Source organism: Drosophila tropicalis, unplaced genomic scaffold, assembly GCF_018151085.1.
Source record: "Drosophila tropicalis isolate 14030-0801.00 unplaced genomic scaffold, ASM1815108v1 contig_694, whole genome shotgun sequence".
NCBI classification, from domain to species: domain Eukaryota; kingdom Metazoa; phylum Arthropoda; class Insecta; order Diptera; family Drosophilidae; genus Drosophila; species Drosophila tropicalis.
The window spans coordinates 30,105-57,343 of NW_027173176.1; the positions used below are offsets into that span (position 1 = coordinate 30,105).

The following is a 27,239-nucleotide window of genomic DNA, read 5'->3' on the forward strand; positions in this document are numbered from 1 at the left end:
ATTCTGAGTCAACTGATCAAACATTTATTGGTCATAGGTTTGGTTTTCCTTATACCAATTTTTTTTTATATATTCGAGAAACTTTAAAAAAAGACTATGCAATACGTTTTTTATTCCCCCGTTTATCCTTTCTCTCTTTGTATTTCCCCCAAATAGTTTAAGACAAGATCAGCATTTATAGAACATATGAAAATATATTCTTAATCAGCAAACAATAGTTATTTTTTTTTAAACAAAGCCATTCATTCACCTATTTGCCTTGTTTACTCTGGATTATCTTCTCCTTAAGTGATTTTATGCGTTCTCTCTCCTCTCGCAAACTTTCCGCCTGTCCACGTAAATCGCTCGTAAAGTCCGTAAACATACTCAACATGGTATTCAATAATTCAGCATTATCTGCTGGAGATTGGGGGTCTTCTGTTGATGATGATGAGGCAGCTTCTGTATTGCTGCTGCTGCTGGACTGAATTTGTGTGCTGCTCGAGCTGGTGGAGGAGCTTGATTGTTGAATTCTCTGCTGCAACTGCTGCTGTACACTGGTCGACTGCGACTCCTTCGAGCTTATATGTTGCTCTATTAACTTTGTGGTATCCACCATATGTTGGACACGTTTAAATTGAGCTTTTAGGTTGGCAATCTCATTGAGTTTCTCTTGCAAATAACTAGCAGTTTCCTTTTTGTCTTCATCTTCAACATCCTCCTGTTCGGGAGTTTGGGGCTCTGACACTGGTTCTGTGACAATTTCTGCTGCAGTGGATTGGACTTCAGTATTTAGTTCTGCACCCGAATGACTGACTGTCTGGCTCTGATGTCTGATAACTGACTGGGTCTCCTCCTCTCGCCTGGTCACTTGTCTAAACTGCTGTCTCTGGGCATTCAGAATCGTCAATTCGGCGGCCCGGGCTCTCAGTGTTTCCATTTCGGCTAACAACTGACGATGCTCCTCCTGCATCTCCTGCAGCTGCCGATTGGAGTCAGCGAGACGCTGTAAAAATCAAAATATTATCATATGGAATACATTTCCTTCTAACTAGATTTAAAATCACCTCACTAAGAGCTGCATTTTCGCCATTTGGTGGCTTATTCAGTTCATTTACCATTTTTGTGCTAAATGGAAAGACAAGAAAAAATTAAAAAACATGAAAATTTTGAAAATTGACTCACACACATGCACACGCTTCGAAATGAAACACATTTCTATAAATAAAAATTTCCTTCTTTTGTTCAACAAAAAGAACAGAAGAAGAAAAGTGCTTTTCCGGTACCAATTTGCTGTCAATCACAATTTGAAATATTCTCAAAAAGAAATTATTATTTCTTTTTCTTTTTAACTTAAACAATTATGTAAACTTACATAGGAATTTAAGGAAAATTGTCTTTAAATTATATTTTCTTCTTTACACTTTTTCTTAGACGAATCGTTTTGAATTGAATTGAGTTCAGTTCGGTTAGGTTGTTTGCCTTTAGATGCCAAAGTTCTAACTGAAACGTTGGCCGAAAAATAAAAATATTTTATACGAGATCCCGTATATATCTATGCTATATATACCTACATATATGCAGATATAAATGTATGTATGTACAATTCTCTTGTGTTCTCGTGTCTAGACTCTAGAGCAAGGCGGCAATATTCTTGAGGTGAGATGAAAATTGGAAAATTACATGTCTGAATTAAGAGAGAAAATTGTAATTTATCTCTTATAGCTTGTTTGGATTATGGAATACACAAACCTTCTCCTCAAACGACAACTTTCTGGCTTTTAAGAGTTAAGTAGGATATCAATTTCGTGCAAAAGCTAACCCATGGTATCTATATAAAGGCAGTTGAACTGAAAGTTCTTTGACATTAATAAACAGGATTGGATTTTGGATAATGATATCTGTGCTAATGTGTGCTTCATTTTGGCATTGATCATTTGATATTTCGCCCCCACCTGCCATCCCCTCAATCCGTCCCTGCTGATAATTGTTATTTGTGTTTTCAGTTTTCCTACATTATTATTTTTTTGAAATTTCTGGTATGTGGGGACACTCATTATACAAAGATGTGGGTATATAGTATAACTGGCATAGCCAAAACTACATTATATATTCAGGGACAATATATCTCTTGCCCTAGATTTGCATTTTATGTAGAGAAAATTCTCGTCGCTGAGTCATCTGACGCATTGAGAGATAATTAAAATGTAATTTCCTACAAAGAATGATAAACATGATAAGATTGACTGACTTAAAAATAAAACATTGAATGGGCAAAGAAACCAAAAAAAAAAAAAAAAAAACCCCAAAAAGGAAAGGGAGAAACTTGTATATATACAGAAATATCAGCAGTTCTCTACCATAACTGGCAAAGCTTAGAAGTAAGTTGGATTCAATGAATTTAGAATTTTCGTAAATAGGAATACGATTTTACTTCTGATTTAGTGTATTTTTTAATAATCTTTGAGCTGCTAATATTAATTGGCCATTTGAAGCCGATACTAAGTGAAGAGTTTACAACCAATACAACAGATCCACCAGAAGCTAATACCACTATCCACGATTATGATGATGATGATAATGATCAGCGCCAAGAACTGTTTGTGGGGAATATAAGTTTGTGTCATAATGTGGCGAATAAGGTCTTTTTACCCTATGTGGGTGATTGCAATAAATATTATTTATGTTGGAGTAAGTTGGCTGTCATATTACGCCCTCGTCATTATTCGTCAATAGTTTGGATTTGGAATTTTTTGCAGATGGTGAAGCTGTGATGCGGCAATGTGAGTGGCCATTCTATTTCGATGCACGCACTCAGAGTTGTGTAAGGGAAAAGGATCAATGTCTGCCAATGTGTCAGGACTATAATTTGACCACATTTGCCTATGCACGTACTTGCAGTAAATATGTCCTTTGCTATTTTGGTACACCAGTGCTACGTGAATGTCCAGATGGTCTTCAGTATAATAGCGAAACGGATCGCTGTGATTTCCCCGAAATTGTCGATTGTGTGGACTCGCAATGTTCGATCTACTCGAATGCCTATCAATTGCATTTCGTGGCCAGTAAGAAAGCCTGTGACACTTATTTCATTTGCGGCAATGGCATACCAAAGGAGCTGACCTGTGCCCCAGGCTTGTATTTCAATGAAAAATGCCTTTGCTGTGATTTGCCAAAGTATTCGGATTGTAATGTAAGTGAGAATTGCCATTTTTTGATCACCCATAACTGGGTCACATAACTCTTTTTCAGATCACCTCGTGGGGGAGAAAAAAACCACTTCCTCCGCTCAAACGTTCGTCACTTGAGAGATCAGAGTTGTCTTGCCCCTCACATGGTATACACTTTTATCCACATCAAAGTCTAGAGGATTCCTATTACTATTGTGTGCATGGTCATGGTTTAATTCTAAATTGTACTCCCGGCTTGGTCTATGATCCAACCATTCAAGAATGCCGAGAATCCCAAAATCTGGGTATTCAAAATTGGTAAAACATTGCCAAATTTTTTTGAACTTAAATAAAGTAATCAAATGTTGATATAAACCTAAATGTAACTAAAGATTCATTCTCATTCATCATGAATTTGAGGCGAGGACAATTCCTCTTAGGGTATTGGAATTACCTTCAATATAAGACCATTAGAAGATTCGTCTTTGAGTTGCAAACACTTGAAATTTTCTAAAGATCTCTTTTCGACCAGTTCAAAGAACTTATGGAGACTAGTTTCAGAAGAATTTTCAAATATGTATTTAAATAGTTTACTCCATTAACTTTCTGATAGATTCTGTACTTTATTGTGGACACTTTTTAGGCATGAACAAACTGAGGTTCACGGCAGTCCTCTGTCTTGGAGTCATACACGAGACCGGGAGTACAATCCAAGGTGACACCACGACCATCCTGGCAATAATAATAGGCATCCGATCGCTTCTGATGGGCAATAAAATGGGTACCCTTAGCTGGACACGTTATATCGGCACTACGTGGCGGAGCCTTGGCATATGGCAGAATATTACGTTGAAGAGTTTCCACCTACAACAAAAAGTGGCAAATTAATATTTCAATTAAAGTAAATTGTATTTTATTTTTTCACTTACCGTACAATTCACATTTGAGGGGAAATCACAAAGATTTGTCTTCGGATTATATTGTAGACCATTGGAGCATGTCTGAACTGTTGGGAAACCATTGAGACAGACAAAATACTTATCGCAGGCTGCCTTGCTGGCGAGATAGACAATCTCCTCGGGATCATCGTATTTGGTGCACAAGTTTGACAAGCAATCAACATATTGGGGGTAATCACACCGATCGGTGTTCCTATTATATTGAAGGCCATCCGAACATTGCCGAATAACAGACGATCCGCCAAAGCAAAGGACATACTTGTTACAGGTGCGAGAATAGTCAAAGGATGAAAGTCCTCTTGTTGGGCACGTGGGCAGGCACTTAACTTCTTCAGCTACCAGACATTCTTGTTCGGCAGCATCGAAGTAGTATGAGGTGGGACATACTCGTGGAATGGCCGTTTCACCTGAAAGGAAACATTGAACAAATTCGGAGTGTCTTGTAAACCTATTACAAATAATGTGCTTACCAATGCAGAGATTATAGGCAGAGCAATTGTTTACTTGGGGTAAAAATAGATTATCTGCTACGCCCGAGCAGATATTAACAGCAGTCACTCCATTGCTGCCCATAACCAGGGCTAATGCCATCAAAGCCAATTGGCAGATCACTACAAAACAAAAAACAGAATGAAACAAAACGACAAATATTTCATTAATAATTTTCCATTCATTGTTTTTTGCCACACTCACTCGTTTAGTCTTCCTGGTTAACTATGTGAATAAACATTCGTGGTTCAGTTCAATTTATAGTCAAACTATATTTGGCAATCAATCGAAAGGTAACATGCAAAAACAGTTGAACTTATCTTGGTAGATGGTGAAACATGTTTCCCCTGTAGCTAATTACAAAAGATAAAATGCCCAAAAATAAAAACAAATACAAAAATGTTTGTTTGCTCCAGAACCTCATTATGCTTCTGTGCCATTTCCATTGGCAGACTTTCGCCATTCAAGATTGAAGAAAGAGAGATCGCTTTTAAATTCGCACCCAAGTGATCCTTAATATATGTACATATATCGACAAATTGAAATGTACACGACAAAAGCGCGTGCCGATTGCTATTTGATAAGAAAGTTAGCTTTCCAAGAAACGAAATCAATTCGATTCATTGATCATATAAATTGAAAATGGTCCAACCTAATGGCGATCAGTTGTGTTTCACAATTTCTGCAGTGTAGGAGTGAGTAACGGGCATTCTATAAACTAGTTTCAACTAAATCTATGTACATACTTATATAGAGCTACTACAATCAATATTTAATCCCTAGTGAGATCGTTCATTTTATATGGCTTGGTTTTGTTGCTGTTTGCCAAGAGCATTTCATGCCAAGATGATGTAACTACAACCTTAGCTTCTAACGATCCTAATGATGGTGATGATGGAAGTGATGTAACAGCTCCATCGCCTGGCGGAGATCGCGATGAAGAGGATGATATTGGTCCTATATATGATATCTATGTGAATACATCTATCAATATTTGTGCCAATGTCGCCGATGGCGTAAATTTGCCCTATGTGGGCAATTGTGACATGTATGTCGAATGTAACAGTGAGTAATGAAATCAGACAATAATCTAATATACATTTTATAGAACCCATGGACTGGTTCAATAGGCTTTGAACTGTTGACCCTTAAGATGGTAAACGAGTCCTTTTTTTTCACTCAAAAGTCCAAATTTATTCCATTAAATTGCACAAAATAGATCGTTTTTATATGAAATTGGAATTGTCCAAGTCAATCCTTTCCCAACCCTTTAGACTCCCCTTTTTTTAGCTTATTATATTTTCTGTTGAAATAGATGGCACCTACGAGATTGGCAGTTGCTGGGATGAAGAGATGAAAACTCACGCACTATGCAAAAACAATGCGTCATGTGAGATCGGATTCGATTATGAATTTCAAGTGTGCACCTACCGCGAAAAAGTGAAATGTTTGCCCACCTGTGAGCTATACGAATTGAGCAGTTTCTGCTATGACAATACTTGCACCAAATACGTTCTCTGCTATTTCGGTTATCCAGTGCTAAGAGAATGTCCCGACGGCTTGCAATACAATAATGAAACAGATCGCTGTGATTTCCCGCAACATGTGGATTGTGTTGCCAATTATTGTTCGAATTGGGATCAACCGGAGAACATCATTTACTTGCCCAGTAAAGCGCATTGCAATAAATATTACATCTGTTCCAATGGCAAGGCCTGGAGTCAAGAATGTTCCAATGGTTTGTTGTACAATCCAAAAATCAAAAGTTGTGATTTTCAGAAGAATGTCAACTGTACGGTGAGTGGCATGGCTTTTGTCTTGCAACAGACGAAAACTCAATCTTAATTTGTGTCTCTCTTTCTTTAGATCGAAGCTGCCACAAGGAATATCCAACCGTATTCCCGTCGACCACCACGTCGCGCTGATATCACTTGTCCAGCCAGCGGTATTCACTTCATTGAGCACAGGAGGCGTCGCGATGCCTACTACTATTGTGTCAATGGTCGTGGTGTGACTCTCGATTGCACGCCAGGCCTTTACTATGACCCCAAAATTCAAGAATGCCGTGAATCCCAATATATCTTTGCCTAAATGCCAATAAAAATCGTGAAAGCTTTTGGTGTTTGTTTTGTCATGTTGTTGTTAGAAAAAGAAAAAGTGAAAGGCGGTGCCAAGGTTTGCATATTCTAGCGAGTATAATCGTTCATATGGGATCTACATATATCGATTAGGCTTAATCCGTTCCAATACTTGCAGAATGTTGATCTTACAATTAAACTAATATACCCTCTTGGCAAGGATATGAAGAAAAGTGCAAGCTTTTGGGGTACCTCAGTTAGTTGTTTGGGTTCCTTGAAGTTCTCTAATGACTTTCCATTAACATAATCAAATGATTGACAATTGTCTATACTTTTGACTTGATGAAAGTTAATGCGAAAAGCTTTTCTCTTATCAGTAGTAAAGCTTTTGGTTTTTCCGCCATATTTTTGAATTGATTAAAGTTTCATTCACAATAATTTCCGCGCATGTTCCGTGCATTCTGCTCTCAAGAGAAAGTAAGCGAAAAATAGAGAGGGAGAGAGAGAGAGAGAGAGAGAGAGAGTGGAGATAGAATGAGAGAAAGTATAAGAACCAAGCACCCACACATAGCTTTTAGTGTCATTCCATTCATATTATGCTCAGTCTGTGGCACACACACACACACCAACAACCAAATACCGAAAACAAAAACAAATGTTGTCTGCGTTTTTGCAAACAACAACAAATAAAGAAAGCAAAGACAACAAAAAGAAGCAAGAAAAAAAATGTGAAATGAAAGAAAGAAACATCTCCGAAAACTCAAATGAAAAGTGAAAATGAATTTCAGTTGGCAGCGAGTCCTTGCTGAGGTAGCGTGCAAAATGAACACAAGCGGAGCATATCCTTGCTAAAAAAAAAAGAAAACATCGAAAGCAAATATAAATTCTAGAAACAGGGAAAAAGAACAAAACAGACCAAAGTAGCAGTAGCAAAACAAAAACAAAAAGCTACAAACATTTATTTGAAATATTTCTCTTATTTTTTTTTGTTTGGCCAAAATCGCGTGTGAATTTTGTCAAAAAGGATATTGCAAGTGTGATATATATTTTTTTTTGTTTGCTTAGATTTCAGTGTGTTTGTTTGTGTGTGTGTGTATCGTGTCAGGTCAGTTGAGCGTTCAAGGACTTTTCACTGGTGCAGCAACAACAACCACAACAACAAAAACAACAATAATAATATGTGTGCAATAAACGTGACAGAAGAAATGTGCCAATAAAAAAAAAAACAGAAAAAACACACACAAAATAGTAAATAAGCCAAAAAAAGAAAGGAGAAAAGAAGAAAGGACTTCGAATAGATGACAAAGATTATCGCTTAAATATTTCAGGAATTTTGGTGAAATATTTTCAAACAGGTAACTAACGAAAAAAAAAACCACACATAAAGCAAAGTTTTAGAAAAATTCCTTGGCCAATTGACATGCACTTGAAAGCCATCCACACACACACGCACACGCACACTTGTGCCCACACATACTTAGGCCCATACTTATAAAAAAAATCTCAATTCACATTGCATTTTCTCACACATACACATATTGCTCATACGCAGCATGTGCCATTAAGTGGGCAGCAATTTCTATAGACTGACAATCCGTCAGTCTTAGTCCTCACCTTTAACCCCTCTTCTACACATACATATCCCTCTGTATATATGCATATGTACACCCCACACACACACACACACACACAGACACACATTTACATTTACATTTTGCCTTTGCAAAGTCATTCGTATGGGACAAATTTACTTCCCGCCAAGCGAAAAAAGGGAACCAAAAAGCAAAAAGCGAGGAAAGGTTAACAGCAAAAACAAACCATCAAAGTGAGAGTAAAATGTTCTGATTTGTGGAAGGTCCTTAAAATGGGTGGAAGTGGTGGCGATGGAGACGGAGGGGCTGTGTGACGAGGTTGTTTTAAATTTTTACCACTTTTCTTTTGCATAAGTTTAATGAATTGAACAGAAAACGCAAAACGCATGAGACAAAGACAAAAGGCAAAACCCAGGAAATGTTGTGAAAAATGAAATGTACCAAATATGTCTGGCATTTTGCGTTCTGACGGCAAGCAAAAGGCTATAACCAGAAAATATACATCGGTATATATGTATGTACATATGTATATATATAAAGAAGAAAACAAGAATGTGTAGCATAAAGAATGCAAATGCCAAAGTTTTTAAGATTTCAAAAAAAAAAAAAAAAGAAAAGAAAACCCTTCCCCTTCCAGACACCAACTGGCAAAATGCCCTATTCAATTCCTTGACTTACTCACTGTTTTAAGTAGTTTTTCATGAAGCTATTTCCACAGACTAGGAAAATGTGCAGAGATTTTGTGATTTACATTTCAATTTATTGCAAATTTAAGTAAGTAAACGTTAGACGGCAATTTAATTGTAAACTATTTTAATATTTCCCTATTGAAACTTATCCAATTATAATTAACTGACAGTTACCAGTCTAAAAGAGAAATGTATGTAGATAATTTCCAATTGTTACCCAATTAGATTAAATTTAAGAAGAAAATGCCTTTATAATTTAATGAATAACTTTTTATTAAGATTCAATATCAATTTTCTCGCTTTCCTATTGGACCTGAAGTTTACTCCAAACCTCTTAAGCCTAGGAGCAACAACTTATTGTAATCGAACTCATTAAACAAATAGTGGTCTAAAAAAATACAAATCAATTCAAACTAGCAGGTCTTATTAACAAAAATGACAAGTAACTTGCTGACAATTTCTTTCTAACAAACTTAAATACACAAACCAAACCTATTTCCGGTCTGTTCGTTTTTGTTTGCCATTGTTTGATGGTCAGAAACTTCAGTTGGATGTGCCAACTTGGATCGATTTAGGTATTCGACTGTTTCCGTCTTATAGCAGTTCGATCTCTAACGGAAGCAGAAGAAAATATTTTACTTTATTTACAAAAAACACAAAATTTCTTGTTTACATTTGATTGTGGAATGTTGAATCAGCATATAGGCATAATCTAATTATTTAAGTAGAATTAGAGATCTTAATGGAGACTGAAACAATACAAGTTTATACCTTATTTTTGTCTCACTTGTTAAATTATCTACGCTAATTAAAGCTTCTGAATCAATAGAAAAGTTTCTTAGTTTGAAATCCATTTCTTTTTCCATTTAAGAACAAAATAAATAAAAATAGCAGAAGTCGAAAGATAAACTCAGGATAAACTTGAAGCCTCCATTCCATTTCACACCCCCTAGAATCATAAGTTGGATGAAAGGTGGATTTGCAAAGAGATGATAATGGGTGGGTGAGAAAAACGGGGGGTCTTATCGGAATGGTAGAGAGATAAAACACAAATCAAGCCAAAAGTCATGCACAAAGCATTGAACCTTGGACTCACCCAGGACCACTACTAGAAATGGAAATCCATTCAAGAGATGCTCCCCCCGCCACCACAAAAAAAGTCGAGTGTCGAGAGTCAAGTGTAACTGAAATGAACCTATCAAAAGGTTGTCAAAATGTCTCTTTTTAAATATGTTTATTTTATTGCTGTGCGTATTTATTTATTTGCTTGCTTCTTCTAGTATTTGTTGTGTAATTTTCCTTGGTCCATGCCCAAAGTCGATGACAGGACAGAAGAGAACAGGACAGTAGCTGAATCATTGAACTTTGAACTTTTATGACAAACCATCAACGAATTGCTTTAACGTTGCGTACCACATTCATGTATATATATATATACCTATATATATATGCTGAGTAAATTTATTTGTATATTTTTATTCATCATATTCTTTAAAACCAATTTTTTTTTTTTATTATTATTTTTTGTTACTTATTATTTCTTTTGTTTTTTATTTTTGATGTCATTGTTGATTGGCCTCAAAAAAAAAAAAAAAGACCGCAAAGACCACGAAGACCGCGAGTAAACCAAACAATTGTTAGACCACTGGGAAAAACAGTTCAATGAACAGCTAAGCAAGTTAAGAGCCAAAAATGCAAACACATCACAGTGCACAGTGGTCTGGGAGCCAGTGAAAAGTACAGAGTATAAAATATTGAAAATTCCTCAAACGAGAAGACTTATAAAGGTCCTTGTCAAAGGAACGTTACTTTCATTTGACTATTGGTAAGATACTATATTTTTTAACAAAACAGCTAAAAGATAATTCAGTAGAGATAGAAAGGATACTTTAGGAATTCTTTTAAAATTCTGAATTGACTGGAAAGTATTGAGAAAGTAATAATAATCTAAAGAACTTCAAAATCCTTACATAAATTAAGTTTATTAAGTCAGTCTCCATTCTGGATTTCAAATACATTTTTGTAGAATCGATGTCAATGTAATTGAATAATTTGTTCAATTTTAAATTTGAAGAATTATACAAAATTCAAATACCTGTGAATGTAGAGAACTTCGGGGAAACTTCATGTCAATTTTTTTTTCATATAATAACAAGAATAAGTTTTTCTATCAGAAAACTTTCCAAAATATTCTAATAAAGACATTTTCACTATGGGATTTTGTCTAGTCATGTCCTGTTCTAACACTTGCACTACCTCGTTTTCTCCTTTCCCTCCCCCTAGTACTCTTCTCTTGTCTGAGTGTGTGTGTTGGCGCGTTGTGTCGGTTGGTTTCTCCTTTTTTGGGTGGTTTTTTCGCTGCCAATGACACGGGAAGTGAAAACGTTGAGAGAATTTTCGGTTTCGTTTTTTCTCCCCTCCATTTTCATTCTTGTTTTCATTATTATTTTTTGGTAAAAGTTCTTTGACCAGCAGCAGCAATGCCATTTGAGGCAACCTTTGTTCCCCATTTTACCTTCAGTGTAGTTGGGATTTAGAAAAGGAAACTGAGTTGCTTGCATCCTTTCTTTCTTTTTTTGTTTTTTGGACAAGAAAGTTGTTTGAACTTGAAACATGCAAGGCACCAAAAGGAAATGCCAGACAAGGCGTTTCCCCCCACAAAGACGAGGAGTAGAAGAGGCAGCATAATAAAATGTGATGTGCACGTTTCCTGTTCGGGAAAGGGAATTTCTTCCGTCTAGCAGACATAAGGACATTCAGACCGGTAGACAGAGAGACCGAAAGAGAGAGAACGAGAGACACAAAGCCAAATGAGTCATGTGCTTTGTCTAGTCAGGGAGTTAGGAGTGTTTGCCATAACCACGACAAAGAGTCTTCAAGTTCAAATAAGTTTTTGTAGCTCCAAAAAGCTTTTTGCACTTAATGCCATCTCGTCTCGATACTTGGTGGCGGGACCATACATTAAAAAGGATTACAGCGAGCAACAGAGACAGAGGCAGAGAGAGAGAGAGAGTTATTTGTTGTCGCAATGATAATTCATATACTTGTATTTCTATTTCTATTTTTAAGCTGGACCATGCATTTCTGGATTGATAAGCGCTCACAGCAATGTGGTTTTGGTCGCTCTCGTGTGGCTGCCTCATTGTCCCATGCTGGCAGTGGTCTTAGCTATGGTCATCCGCCCAGACGCAGTAAATCGAGCAGCACAAGTGGTGGTGCTGGCGGTGGTGGCGCTGGCACATCAGCCTCGGCAAGTTCTAGCCAAGCGGCGGCAGCTTCATCATCCTTGGCCTCGGTACATAGATCTTTGCCACAAACTCCGTATACTGATGGACCTGGACAGCAGCAACATCATCATCATCATCATCATCAGCCAAGTACAAGTCGGCAATATGGTAGCAGCAACAACAATTCCATGCACAGCCAGCAGCAACAACACTCCAGCAGCAATAGCAGCAACAACATCACCACCACCACAAACAACAACAATGCGGCGGCGGCGGCGGCAGCAGCAGCAGCAGCATTGGGAACAACAACAACAACTGCCAGCAATAATAATAATGCCAATGGAATCAGCTCATCATCAGCTGTCCTTACAGGAAGTGGCACAATAGTGCCATTACGTGGCTCCGCTCACTATAATCATCATCATAGCACACGCTATCAGACTCGCCCACAGCAGCAACAGCAACAGCAGAATCAGCAGCAACACCAACAGCAGCAGCAGCAGCAACAACAATATCAGCAACAACAACAATATCAACAACACTATAGCTATCATCATCCACAATTTGGTAATATGGCAGTGCCTGTACGCCATAATTATGAACATCAATCACATCAGCAACATCTACTACAACAACAACAACTGCAGCAACAGCATGCTGGTGTTTATGCGTAAGTACAAATTCAGGATCAAAGATTCAGTCCCTAACAATTTGAACCTTTTATGATTTATATTTTATATTATAGTGACGACGCCTACAGCGCCTATCATCAACATCAGCATCAGCATCATCATCATAATCATACCAACACCAATGTGACAAACAATACCCGACAATCTTCCTCATCCTCATCATATGCCACGCCACGTCGTCACAATTCCAACAACAGCATGCTCCGACAGGCAACTGCAGCAGCAGGGGCAGCAACAACATCCTCAATCACATCGGCAACGGCAATACCACCATCAGCAACAGCCGGACAAACAACCATGCACAGCAGCAGCAGCAATAGCAGCAGCAACAGCAGTAGCAACAGCAATCAATTGCAACAGCAACATCATGCTCTACTCCAAAATTCCGACTCTCAATTGCTGCCAAGTCATCTGAAATGTGGCATGTGTGCCAGTCTTATACTGGCCTCAGTATTTGTGGCCGGAGCTAAATTCTATTTCGATCATCAGGGCACTGGATTGGAGGTTCTTATCTTTTGCGCATTCTCAGCAACATTCTTCCTGGCCGCCTGTATGGTTAGTTTGTGTCGCATACCCAAAGGTCTAATGCCCACTCGCCATGCAGATGGACGTTCGGTAGCTGTTTGTCATAGAGTCACTGGACCAGTTGGTGGTGCAGTTGGTTCTGGCGGTGGTGCAGTTACTGCAGGTTTAATTAGTACTGCAGGCAATGGTGGCGGAGTTGCGGCCAATTGCATGCTGGAACTAAGTGATATTCGCTATCTAGATGATCGCCAAGAGATGAGTCTAAGTGCTGCCACAGCTGGACCCCCACCATATCATATAGCCATCTTATTGCCAGAACAAACACCAACTCTGGGCAAACAGTTGCCATTGGATGAATCACCACCGCCGTCCTATGATAAGATCTTAGTGTAGAGGCTATATATTAATATTTAGGAATTGAGCGTCAATTTCAGTTCAACACCAAAAAAAAAAAAACACCCCAAAACAAAACAAAAGTCAAGCTAAGCCAAGCTTTTACCCTAAACCAAATACTTTTGCTCAGTATTTTTCTAAAAAAAAACAACCTACAAAGATATCACAATTTATATAAATATATATATATATATACACATATACACATAAATCTATACATATATATATATATATATTCGTCAAAATACTATATATATATATATATTAATATTTTTACACTTTCTAAACTTTCTAAAAATCCGCGGTACCAAAAACAACAACACAAGAAAACTCTAAAAGAAACAAACATAAACAAGGCAAAATCTTCTTCTATCATTTTTGTTCTGTGATATGCTCAAATGAAAACCAAAAATTATAAACAAAAACAAACAAAAAAAACATATGATAATCCCTCCCCCCAACAACAAAAAAGAAATAATATGTAAACAAACCAAATATAGTACAATATTCTTAGTAGTTTGCGATGACACTTGAAAACGATTTTTGAAGTTCCCTCTGATCACCCAAGTCGAGTTAGATTTGGTTCAAGGTTGTAGGATCCGCTCAAGGACTACGAATCCTTAGCAAATGTCTAAAGAAATCATATTCACATTGAATTCCGAATTCCCCTTTGTAGGGGAAATCGAAAAGGAACTTTACGAGGCCTTTCAATTTCTTCTCTTTTGAAAAGATTCTGTGTGCAAAGTTTTCTTTATAAGGAAGTTTGACTGTAAATTAGTTGCCTGTACGAATAGATTGAAAACTACTGTTACTCATCAATGAGTACTCAAATCCAAATTCAGTTGATTCAAATGAATACCCTTTCAATAAATTTATAGAAATTTTAAACAAGACGAAACGAATCTCTGTACGCTACTGAATGAATGAACGAAAGTCTTATTCATTTGATTCATTATGGGTCTAAGACATTTCTCAGATATCGATTTGAATATAGCCAAAGAGCTCTCTTTAAATTTTATACCCAAATGGCGTTCAAATGTCGCCAACAATTAAAGGTTTTCAAACAAGTTCCCTCAATTGTCTTCAATGTCTAACAAAATCGTATTTTTTGGGTGTCATCACTGCCTGCCCCATTTCCCCTTCTACATATGGAGCCTCTCCTCCCCCGAACATTTATAACAAACTAAAGTTAGCAGAGGAAATAGAGACACAGCAGTAAAATGAACACAAACACATCAAAGAGACAACAGTATTAGTAGTCAAGTAGGTCAGTTAAGTAACGAGTTATCATATGGCAAAGCAGTACAGTAATATAAACAAAATAAAAATAATAATGTAAAAAACAAATTGAAAAAGGCATGAATAAATTTCCAATTTAACCATTTTACTTGATCTAAGTTGTACTAACTCTAAACCCACTTAGCCTATCAACTACAAACTAACAAAGCATTGGGCATCGGTCAAAGGATTACATTGCTCTGTGGCCACATCCCAGCCATATTTGTAGGGACAACGTACTATGGTCAGGTAGCCACTGATGCAGCTATAATAATACTCACAACGCTGAGGATGTGGATGGAAACTGTCATTGGCCGGATCACAATGTGGTCTTGGTACAGTCGATGGCAGAGGTGCTGCAGGTGTGACAACATTTTCCGCTTCCTCCTCTGCTGAATTGTCGCCTTCAATTCCCTCCGTTAAAGTGTCTTCGGATTCAGTCTCACCCTCACCCTCAGCAGAGGCAGCAGCAACAGGAACATCTGCTGCCTGAGTGGCTTTCCTTAGACACACTCCCTCATCATCGAAAGCGCATTCCTTGGCCTGGGCATCGAAATAAGTCTGCTCCGGGCACATGTCCCTAAAGGAATCCTCACCATTGCAATAGATGTATGAGGCACAATCATCTATCACCATCACAAATGTATCCACCTCGGCATTGGAACACTCTGAGAAATCCTCGGCACATGCCCATCCTGTCAGTAGAAGAAGGCTGAGCAATAAAACTGAAACTTGGTAAGTCATTATGAAGTCTTGGCCTGTTAATGGTTATGCTAGACATGTTGCCAGCTGTTTTTATGACACTTTTTCAAGGTTGATTTAACATGTTCTACCTAATATACATTATCTATTTGCTGCTATCTCTTCGACATGTGTTGTTGCCAAAGTCAGAAAAAAAAGAAAATAAAATTCATATTGCCAAAATTTTATCTATAGTAATTGTCATGTTCAAAATTATGTCAAGGTCGTCCATTGACTGAGGCCTCTTTTAATATTGTTTTCTTTTTTTTTTTTTGGGAATATGAAATGACAAAAATTAGGAACAACATTAGCTTAGTACGAAACCACCATAGTGATCCGATTTCTGCCAAAAAGGCAAATAGTTAACCCTAAATGAATGGTGAATAATCTATATTAGGGACTATCTAAGCTAAGATGTCTAGTAAGAAGATCCAAAGTAAAAGTGAACATGCTAATAATTCACATTGATGATTGGACACTTAAGACCAAAAGGCAAATGCCAAAGCCATATCCTTCAATATGAGAAACTACCTGGTGTAACCCAAATATCACTTTCGGACCACAAATGACAATAATAAATATGTAAGTATTTGGCTATGGCATTTGAATGAATTATGAGAAACTGCAACCGGGCTGGGTCTGGTCTGTATGATGTATCTATGTAGATGTATAAAGGTACTGGGTCTTTTGGGTCGGAGATAGTTTTGCCTCCATTTGCCTGCCGCCTCGCCTTCCATTTGTATGTGTCAGACGTTTGTCAGGCATAATTCACCTATGAGCATATTTATTTTTGGCCGGGCATCTTCTCTTCTTCTTGTTCTGCTGCTTCATCTCAGTTGCGGCTGTCGCCGCTTCCACATTTTATTGCAAATTAATAATGCAACACACGATGATGATGCAGCAGCAGCAGCAGCAACAAATTTGTCTAGTTTTTCTTCGTTTTGGCCATGTCAATTGTGTCTAGCTGATGGTTTTGGCTCTTCTGGCTGGCTGTTGTTGGGGTGATGATGATGATCTCAAACTAACAAATGTTTTGATTAACTAAATGCTTTTGTAGCCAATTAATTTAAAACCCGAAAAAAACACGCATACACACACAAGCACACACTTACTAACACACACACGCACACACTTAGAATCGCGCACACATTTTGCAAGTGCAAAATGGCCCAAGAGATTTTCTCTTTTTCATTCCTTTTCTTTTCTTTTTAGTAGTTTCTCATTAATTAAAGAACATGGAACCAGCAGGCGACAAAGTGAACCGAACAGAGAGACTTTTTCCCAGCCAAATTCAAATCGGCTAAAACAAATGGCAACAGCAGCAGCAGCAACAACAACAACAACAAGAACTACGAAAAAATTGTCAAGAGATGGACATTCGAAAAATAGAAACAAATCTCCAACTAAAGACCGAAAGAATTGAAACATTTTCGGATATTTTCATTTCAGATGCGAACAGCAAACGGTTAACAAAGGTGCGCGCTTTGAACACAATTTTTTTGACAAACACAAAAAAAAAAAAAAAAACAAATAACAAAATATTCAAATAAAATGAATAAATATTGAAAAAAAGAAAACCAAACACACACACACAATAAAAAAAAAGAAAGCAAGCAACAAGAAAACAACAACAAGTATACGAAATGTGCATGATTTGTAAAATTCAAACTTTTCTAACGGGCGCGAAAGTTGAAAGAATGTGAAGGATATTCAAAAACGTATGAAGGAAAAGTGCTACACTTACACATACTTATACAACAAATAAACCCAAAATTCACATAATCAAAAATGAGAATTCAATTGGAAATACACTACAAATTTTATGATAAATCGCTTAGAAAGTAATAATAAAATCTAATCGATTGGATTATTCCAACAATGGCTCTTTGTTTACGGAAATGGATTACCAGGACATTGCCTTTGAAAATGTTTAAATTAGTGAGCTGGGATCATTAATCTTGTTTGCCACTATCCTTGTAAATTAAACTATTCAAAGCTAACCATAGAATCTAATTTCCTGAAGAATCAATGGTAAATTTCCATTGTATTCGTTTGCCAAAGATCCCTAGATATATACCCTTTAGTCAATCGACTTACTCTTTAACTTTGCCACGATTCACTAAGCATTATTCCAGCCCTTCTCGTGCAGACAGTAAAGGGGCTGAAAAAGGTTTTCATCCACAATTTTGACAAAAACTTAATTTCACATTAAGGGCAAATAAAAACATGTTTTATGGGGCTAAAAGCTACGATTTTTACACAGAGACTCCCAACAGTCGAAAGTCATTAGATTTTATTTGAATCCACTTCTAGAAGTTTAATTTCCAATAGAAACAACAAATCTATTGAAAGTAAGAGATTCTCTTAGACTTTCGATATATATATACACATATTTAAAACATTTAAAATGATTATAAGGATTATATTGACTCAATTCTCAGTATATGGGAAGCGAAATCATGTGTTAATAAATTGTTTAAAATGTTGACAAAGTTGTTTAAGTTTCAATATTGAGGTGAACATTTTGAAATATTTCCTTCTCAAATACTTATACGAAATTTCTTAATGGAACATTAAGGGAATTATAAAGATTTCATCAACAACAACAAAATAATAGAACAAAATGAAACACAGAAGAACATTAATATTAAAATAAAAGTTTTGTGTTGTTCTCTTTTTATACATATATAATTATTCTTTTTTGTTTTGCATTTGATATTCAGCACGAGAATTCCATTAAACATAAAAATAAAAATGTATATGACAATTTTTTTAATGATTCCATATAAATTTGAAAACAGGAAAACATTAAAAAAAAGAAGCAAAAAAAAAACATTTCACAGAAGAATAAAAAAACCCTTGTAGGCCAATACACATACATATATAGTATACAATGTGTGGATTGATCCTATTAATAGATATCCCTGGGCAAAAAAAAATTAAATAAAATGCTGGATTATTTCTGAATCATAAATAAATAAGAATAAAATTTATAAAAAAAAAGAGCCAAAAAATCCAACAAACAAAATGACAGCCAAATATTTCATTTGACAAGTGGGAAACAATTTATGCATGTGACTGTGTGTGTGTGTGTGAGTGTGTGTCTGTGTGTGTGTTTCATGGAACAAATGAAAGTTAAAGATGAAAACAACAAGAACAATAGATTTGTATTTCTTGTGAATGCTTTTGGACAACCTGGCGTATGAGTGATTATGTGTAAAGTATTACGCATCATCGCGATTCGTTCTTTTGCTTAGCCATAGCATGTTGTATATAATATATGTATTTCAGGCACTTGGACAACAAATCAAAATAGACAGGCTGGGCCCGAGAGTCGAGAGCATTTAACACAATTTATTTAAAAATACAACAACAACAACAAAGTGAAATAGAATAGAAAAGCCAAAAACAAAAAACAAAAAAAAAAATGCTAAAAGGCAGGCACAAAACTAATTTCGGAAAATCAAGTAAAAACTTGAAGGAAAATACCGCAAAGAGTTACGGAAAGACTGACACTTTTTGTTATGGGGTGTGTGTGTGTGTGTGTGTGTGTGTGAACGAGAGCCAAAAAAGGCCACCCCTCTAACACCCCCTGAAAACCTCCCCTTGTTGCTCTCCACCAGCATCAACATCATCGGTTGTCTCTCAATACAACAAAAAAAAAAAAAAAAAAAATGCTTAAATGCAATTGCACACACATAATGGAATGAAGAAAATTCCGTCTGCAACAACAGCAACAAATAATAACAACAACAACAAGAGCAACAATTGCATGCTGGGCTAGGCTAAAGATGTCTCGGTTGCTACGGATTTGTCACATTGGTTTTTCGTGGGTTTTTCTTTCGCTTTTGGTGGGGCCTCCAATGAGCTGCATTTTTCACACACACACACACACACACACACACACACACACACACACACATAGACACATTGAGGAGACATTAAAAATAGCCCTCGGACAAATGTCTTTTGTTGTTGTTGTTGTTGTTACAATTTTCTATATAGTATAGCCAAACTGTATGCTAAAACAATGGAAGATTGGCAGACCCAGAAAAAGATACAGATACATACATAGATTGAGATACATACACATACATACATACATACATACATACATAGATACAAAAGCACAGCCAGGCCAGGCCAGTCAACAGCAAAAACAACAATAGCAACAAGAACAATGAAATTTATTTTATTTAAATAAATTTAATTTAATTGCCAGCAAGCACATGCTTAGATAGAACCTCCTCCCCCTCCTTCCCATCCACTACCACTGCCACCAGCACCACAAGCGCACGGTTTAGCCTCCTTCATCTTCTCCTCGACCACCACCACCACCACCAACCAATTCGTCCTCCTCCCATTCTTGTGTGTTCCACTCAAATTTTTACATGTATGTATGTGTGTGTGTGTCTTTTTGTCGCTTTTTATTTTCATTGTAAATTAGATTTGTCAAGTTGAGGTCTCTGAGGGATGTCTAGCGTATCGATTGTATCTCATGTTGGTCAAAGCAGCGTAGAAGCGCTGACAACTCAAGACAAGCTACTAAAGAAACTAACAAATCGACATTAAGAACTAAAACCAGCCCCAATAACATATAGCCCTATGAATACTGAAAACCCTTTCAAACAAAAAAAAAAAAAAATGAAAAAAACGAAATAATAAAAAATATTTGATCACTACACGCGCTTTGCTTTTTTCCCCTGCCAGTCTGCCAGTAAAACGGCAGGCATACCATGGCGTATGAGTAATATGGTCAAATGCTACGACATAACACGTATACGCCGCGTAGACGAACAAAATCTCTCCTGATCTTTCTTTCTCTCACACATTCTCTCACCCTCACGTTAAGTGTCTGCGTGTGTGTGTGTGTGTGTGTGTGTGTGTGACAAAATGTTCAATAAATATAAACAAAAAGAAACCAAAAAGCAAACAAACAAAAATTATGAAAGAAAATACACACATCAAAATGAAAAATAAATAACAAATAAAGAAAACATAGCGGAAGAGCACGCGAGTTGAACATACAAAAACAAAAAAAATAACAAAAAATTTAATCATTTTAAATGTTAATTAGTTGTTTTTTTTTTCATCTCACCAATTGATTGATTGACTTTGCAGTTACTTCTACTCTATATCCTATATGTAAGGTCTATTCAATAAACTAAATGAATTATGGAACATGTAAATACAACTAATGCAACAAGACAACAACAACAACAACAACAGCAACACCATCAACTGCAGCAGCATCAATTGGAGCAACAACAACAACACAATGAGAATCAACAACAATTTTGCCTACGTTGGCACAATCATCAGGTAAATTAATAAGGCAAAAGAAAAAAAATCGAACATCGAATTATATTTTAAACAAACGAATTCCTCTCTTCATCGTCTCCTATTAATACGAAATTGTAATCATTTTGGAATTAAGTAATGATTCGATTTTAGTCTCTTATATCTATAACTTTTTAGTTGGCAGAGTTCAAAAATTTGAAGACCAACTAATCATCTATTAATCGATTTATTGTTGGAGTTGAAAAGTAATAATGATAGATTGAAATACATTAAGATAGAATTTTACAAATTAAAACTCATTTAAATGGAAAATATGATTTCTTTCTATAATACCAACTAGATTTTTATAAATTCTAATCAATTGAGAAGCTTGTTTTCGGACAAAGGTTAAAACAATTATCGGAAACTAAATGAACTCATACGTATATTAGGATTTCTAGTATGTCAAATAAGGGAGAATGCCAAAGGTGATAGATTTTAACAATATAAATATAAATATGAAATATATAAATGATTTGTAAGGAGCTCAACCGTTGCCTTCTTTTAATACTTTATCAAAATCTTTCATCTTTCAAGCAAATTTTAAAAAGTTATTAACTCGTGTTCCGTATTCTATCAGTCATCAGTCATGGAAGTCAATAAAAATACAAAAATGTTTCAGTTTCCTTTTATCCCCCATTAATGTGTGATCTTAACATTTTCGATAGCGAATGAGTTGGACGAGAAAAAATATAATAGATATTTCAACTAGTCGAATCTGGTTTTTCTTTTTTGTTTTTTGAATCAGAATATGTTCCACTCATCCCACTCCATACACACCGTTCCATCTTCAGAGAGATCATCTTTTGATTTATGGATGACCAAAGTGTTTTTCAAAACTCACCAGCAACAGCACAACAGAAACAGCAAAATTGTTTCGAGTCTATATGACCATTATCTATAGTTTGTCTAGTGTAGGTGCTTGGCCTCGGTCATAAAAATTGACTGGACATCGTGTCAGAATAGCCTCAGAGGCAGCAGCAGCATCGTCAGCAGGGAGCCAAGAATCGAAATAGAGAGAAAATGTCACCCATCTATATATAGGCTATATAATACACACATTCATGCATACTTATTCACACATAGTTTTTCCGCATTTCATTTGGTGACAATTTTTGTTTTCGATGTTTACTACTAGCTGAATCCAAAAAACCAAACCAACTAACCCAACAACCAAATGCCTGTCTGTCCCTGGTCCCTGTCCAAAATAGACGTAAAGTAAGACAGAGCGAGCGAGCAGGAAAGAGAGAGAGAGAGGGCCAAGAAATGTCAAATAAATGAAATTTTCGTGCAATTGCCAAAATCCAAAGAATTTTCCTCTGAAAATTGCAATTAAATGCCCCCAGCTGCTGCCCAAGTGCTGTCCCCTCGAAACATCCATTCCCATGGCTGACACATACATACATACATACACTCTACGTGTGTGTGTGTGTGTTCCAAAAACTCAGCCCTCAGACCGAGATGATCACCAAATTTAGATATAGTTAGGGAGCTCTAGGAAAACCAGCCAAACAGCCGGAGTAGAAGACCTGCCAAATGTATTTATATGATCGAGTGACCCAAATTTGTATATTGTATCTCATTTTCTATATGCATACTTCATTTTCTCTATTCTTTTTTGTTTTTATTGTCGTTTCTGATTCTGCAGACCAGTTTGCTAAGCACTCTACCCGTACTGCTGGACCAATCGCATCTGACAGATGTCACCATTTCGGCCGAGGGGCGACAGTTGAGGGCACATCGTGTGGTACTCAGTGCATGCAGCACCTTCTTTATGGAAATCTTTCGAGCTCTGGAGGCAAGCAATCATCCGGTTATTATCATACCAGGTGCTAGTTTTGGGGCCATTGTCGCTCTGCTCACGTTCATGTATTCGGGCGAGGTAAATGTCTATGAGGAGCAGATACCCATGTTGCTGAATCTAGCCGAAACGCTGGGCATCAAGGGTTTGGCGGATGTTCAAAATAATAATGTAAGTAAAGATTACGCGAATTGAGTCACATTATTTAGACAATTTCAAGTTCTTTTAATTTTAAACTCGATTTTATTAGTGGACCTAACTAAAATTGCTAGTATTGCAGTAGCTGATCCACCTCTGAGCTCAAGACATAACAGTCAATATATTTTTAATATCTTTTAAAATGTCTTTCAATTTCTATACGAAGCCATTTCGAATTGTAATGATTTCAATTTATCATTGGAAATTAGTCAAAAAAGTGAAGGATCTCTAGTTACTTTATCCCTCTTTACAGCTTCCGAAGAGCCAAGCCAAGAGCTCTGCCGCTTCAACCGGTGCCACAAACTCCTTTCTGGACTCCCCCAATGACAAGCAATCAGAGTTCGAACGTCCGAACACACCATCGCCCACACCGATGCCCAGTTTACCACAGTTGAACAATCCAGCACTGAATACTCCTTTATTGGCTAATAAGCTGGGCTCTATGACTGGGTGCGGTGGCTCACTGTCCAGTCCAGCCGGCGGTTGTACACCCCTCGAGAACTTCTTTCTGAAATCGCTGCAATTCTATCCAAATCTTTTGCCGCAACCATTGAACTTTTCGCAAACGGCTCTTAATAAGACAACAGAACTGTTGGCCAAATATCAACAGCAATGTCAGCTCTATCAGAGTGGAGGCCTGGAGGACGATGATTGCTATGGAAACGCTAAGCGTTTGAAGACTGGCACAAATCTTTTGGCAGGTTCATCCACTTTGATGGGACAACAGCAGCAGCAAAAGGATATTAAACGCATTGACAAGATTGTCGAGAGTTTGAGGACTACAACCAACAATAGCAACAACAATATCGCCAGCAACAGCAACAACAACACTAGCAACAACAAGTCACCAATGGAATGTTCAGCTGGAAATCCAATTGTGGCCACTTCACCCATTACCCTAACACCCCAAACAATGTCACATTTCTCTCCCCAATTGCCGGTGGTGAAGCCCTCACCAAATTATCATAGTCCCTTAACACCTGGTCAAATGTACAGCAGCAACAGCAACAAGCCGTCCATTTACAGTGCCGCCGTTACACCAACGTCAGCCCAACAAGCCGCCCAGGTGCATCACTCCCATCAGCATGGGGGCAACAACAGCAGCAGCAGCACCAACAGCACCGCGCCCTATATCTCACCCGAAGATCATGCCAAATTGCAGCAACACATCGAGCAATATCAACGGGAAGCGGCTGCAGCTGCAGCAGCAGCGGCCAGTAGCAGCATGGCTCTGGTCAGTGCCAAGTCGGAGCCGAATCTATTGTCCCTGACCGCCGAGAAGCAATTGCCAGCCACGCCGATCAAGCCGCCTTCAAATTCTAAGCTATATGCCACATGCTTCATTTGCCACAAGCAATTGAGTAATCAATATAATCTCCGAGTACATTTGGAGACCCATCAGAATGTGCGGTAAGTTAGCAGCAACACGAGTCCATTCCTTTAACTAAGCTATAATCATCTGCCATTTCCCGCAACAGCTATGCCTGCAATGTCTGCTCCCATGTGTCGCGCAGCAAGGATGCATTGCGCAAACATGTGAGTTATCGCCATCCAGGAGCTCCTTCTCCTTGTGAGAGTGAGGCGCGACGTAAACGTGTAACAAAACTGACGGTGAATACTACGCAATCGAATCCCGTAGCCAGCCATACGGCCATCAGTGGCGATGGTTTGTTGGGAGGAGGAGTCGGCATCGTCGGTGGCAGCACTCAATCTCAATCGGCAAGCAACTGCAATGATGCTGGCCTAACCAATCCCTATCTCTTTCTACCCAATCAGTTTCAATTGGCTGCAGCTGCAGCTGCTGCAGCGGTGGCCGAGACCAATGCCAGCACAACGCCAGCCTTGGATTTGGCCCATGAAACGACGCAGATGATCAAAATTGAACCGACAACAACAATAGCAACAACAACAGCGGCAGCAACAACAATCCCCAGCAATGGCGAAGCATCAACGTTGAACAGTGCCACAAATGTTTCATCAGCTGCTGCAGCAACAGAAACAACCTAGAGGCTTAGAAGTTAATTAAAATATTTTTTTTCCCACAAATGTTGCAAGGCCAAAATGGTAAAAGGCATTCGATCCTAGGAGAAGATATATTTTCCCTCTCTCCGCGATTTCATCCCACAAAATCTACAGCCAGATCCACGACTGATTCTAGATAGAGAAAAGGTTTTTCCAAAAGAAATGTTAAGTAATTCTTTCCCACTTTCTTCCTACTTACACGTCGTTGAAGCCATCATTTTCAAACCCTTGTTATAAAGTGCCTTAAGCCAAATTGGTTATAGTTACTTTGTGTCCCTCAGTTTATCTTTTCTTTAAACTATTTGAACTATTCAAAAGAAAATCATCATTATGGAGTTTATCCTTCCTGAAGTCAATATGGCCCATATACTTTTACCCTTTGAGATAAAGAAGAGAATAGAAATAATGAAAAAGATTTAGGGTTTGCTTTAGGTCTCCTAAGACCCGATACTGTTCCCACAACTGTTCCCATTACTGTTCTGTTCGAGCCAAATCATTTTGGTAAACCATTTGGAGGGAAAGGCTTTGCAACAACATAACATAAGAGACACAAAACACACATGCACACACACTTACACCTTACATATACAAACATACACCAAAATGGAACTTTTTTTTTAACCCACAAAAAAGAAAAACCAAAAAAAAAAGGACAAAGCACAAAAAACCAAACCAAACATCTTAGACCCGGCTGTGATACTTAGCGCAATTCATTTTTTATTTCGTCTTCTACACACACACACGTGAACACACACATACACGCCTTTACTTTATATAATTAAATATTACTTTAGCAAAAATTTTTTATGTTCAATTCGAGTTAAAAAGAAAAAGTGTACAAATTTGCGAGGCTTTCAAAGAAACACAAACAAAAACCTTTCACTCTTAAACCAGACACAAGCACACTTACACACGCACACACACACACTCAAGTCTACACATTCTTAATAAATTAAGTAAACATTTTTATAAATATTGTAATTATATACACAAAAAAGAAAAGAAAAAAAACACACACCCACACGCACACACAAAAGACAAGGTAAAAAGAAACCTACCACTCAAAATATTACAAAGAAGAAAAAAAAGGAAACAAAAAGAAATTTTAAAAATAAAAATATATAAAAAATCCAACATAAAATTGAAATTAATTATGACACAGAGGAAAGAAAAGACTGCAAAAAAGTTTTTAAAAGGAAACGTCTCGTAATTAGAGATGAAACTTTCTTTTTTTAACTAAACACCAAACTTATATTTTGGAGTTTGCTTAAAGTATTTATATGAAATACGTAAGAAATAGTGGAATTAAGGACAATCGGACAAAAATTCTATATAAAAACAACTGGCAGTTATATATAGTCTCGATTTATGTACAAATTAACATTGATCAATCAATTCATTATAGAATTTTATGAAGTTTTCTCCCGCTTCGATTACAATTCAATTGGAATACAATTTTCAAATTTTATGCAAAAACTAGTTTATTTTTCATTTCATAATACAATAATTTACGTACGCTTGCGTACTTAGTACATAGGTATTCCCTTTTTTTTTTTCATTATCAGTAGTTGTAGTTGTAAGTAGTAAGTAGTATCAAAAACGAAAAGAAAAGCTACAAACAAAAAAAAAAAAAAAATAGAAAGGGAAACAAACAATAAATAATGCTCCATGATAAAAAAAAAGATATATGTAAATAGATTTGAAACACGCAAGCTTGTTAATTATACCATCATGGAATAGCTAGTTTATTCCGTTTTGTTGTTGATAAAAGAAGTTATCCATGATATGACGATTAGCAAGAGACACACACACTTTCTGGTTCTTAAGCTAGAAATCATGGAGAAATGCGATAATATTTATAAATAAATCGAAAATGGGATTTTCTTTTCTGTTCTCTTCTCTTGCATTTTTTGCACTTGAATCAAATGAAGCTAAATATATTTCCTGTGCCTTTGAATGATGATGAATGACGCTGGATGGTGCTGCTCCTACTGCTAACGATGATGATAATGGAACGCTGTTTGGCAATTCGGGTTCCTTTACACACACTCATACACATACACATG

General features: G+C 37.0%; 6 protein-coding genes across 11 annotated transcripts; 4 read left to right on the forward strand and 2 right to left on the reverse strand.

Annotated features, from left to right (window-relative positions):
- Positions 1-174: 174 nt before the first annotated feature.
- Positions 175-1,495, reverse strand: LOC137578782 (uncharacterized). Its single transcript, XM_068292351.1, has 3 exons — positions 1,355-1,495; positions 1,047-1,107; positions 175-985 (listed from the first exon to the last, which is right to left on the reverse strand). Exons 2-3 carry the CDS (start codon positions 1,098-1,100, stop codon positions 251-253), a joined length of 789 nt encoding a protein of 262 aa, XP_068148452.1. The 5' UTR covers positions 1,101-1,107; positions 1,355-1,495; the 3' UTR covers positions 175-250.
- A 550-nt stretch (positions 1,496-2,045) lies between these two features.
- On the forward strand, positions 2,046-3,471 carry LOC137579123 (protein obstructor-E). Its single transcript, XM_068292820.1, has 4 exons — positions 2,046-2,051; positions 2,475-2,670; positions 2,739-3,170; positions 3,257-3,471. The coding sequence occupies exons 1-4, from the start codon at positions 2,046-2,048 to the stop codon at positions 3,469-3,471; spliced, it is 849 nt and encodes a 282-aa protein (XP_068148921.1).
- A 317-nt stretch (positions 3,472-3,788) lies between these two features.
- LOC137579124 (probable chitinase 10) lies at positions 3,789-15,991 on the reverse strand. Its single transcript, XM_068292821.1, has 4 exons — positions 15,353-15,991; positions 4,579-4,719; positions 4,079-4,515; positions 3,789-4,013 (listed from the first exon to the last, which is right to left on the reverse strand). The coding sequence occupies exons 1-4, from the start codon at positions 15,813-15,815 to the stop codon at positions 3,789-3,791; spliced, it is 1,266 nt and encodes a 421-aa protein (XP_068148922.1). The 5' UTR covers positions 15,816-15,991.
- LOC137578766 (protein obstructor-E) lies at positions 5,253-6,688 on the forward strand. The gene is made up of 4 exons (XM_068292327.1): positions 5,253-5,292; positions 5,465-5,662; positions 5,913-6,394; positions 6,464-6,688. Exons 1-4 carry the CDS (start codon positions 5,253-5,255, stop codon positions 6,686-6,688), a joined length of 945 nt encoding a protein of 314 aa, XP_068148428.1.
- On the forward strand, positions 7,295-15,261 carry LOC137578780 (uncharacterized protein DDB_G0283357). 2 transcript variants are annotated; one of them, XM_068292348.1, is made up of 4 exons: positions 7,295-8,030; positions 12,026-12,853; positions 12,929-15,149; positions 15,217-15,261. In XM_068292348.1, the coding sequence occupies exons 2-3, from the start codon at positions 12,033-12,035 to the stop codon at positions 13,791-13,793; spliced, it is 1,686 nt and encodes a 561-aa protein (XP_068148449.1). In that variant the 5' UTR covers positions 7,295-8,030; positions 12,026-12,032; the 3' UTR covers positions 13,794-15,149; positions 15,217-15,261. The 2 variants fall into 2 exon arrangements, with proteins under 2 accessions (XP_068148449.1, XP_068148450.1); XM_068292349.1 differs by lacking the exon at positions 7,295-8,030 and adding an exon at positions 10,742-10,781.
- LOC137578779 (protein abrupt) lies at positions 15,273-26,249 on the forward strand. Of its 5 annotated transcripts, none has more exons than XM_068292344.1 (6): positions 15,273-15,806; positions 17,025-17,457; positions 20,934-21,134; positions 22,801-23,124; positions 23,405-24,561; positions 24,630-26,249. In XM_068292344.1, the coding sequence occupies exons 3-6, from the start codon at positions 20,988-20,990 to the stop codon at positions 25,156-25,158; spliced, it is 2,157 nt and encodes a 718-aa protein (XP_068148445.1). In that variant the 5' UTR covers positions 15,273-15,806; positions 17,025-17,457; positions 20,934-20,987; the 3' UTR covers positions 25,159-26,249. The 5 variants fall into 5 exon arrangements, with proteins under 5 accessions (XP_068148445.1, XP_068148444.1, XP_068148448.1 ...); XM_068292343.1 differs by having other exon boundaries at positions 17,025-17,287; XM_068292347.1 differs by having other exon boundaries at positions 17,028-17,287.
- Positions 26,250-27,239: the final 990 nt, after the last annotated feature.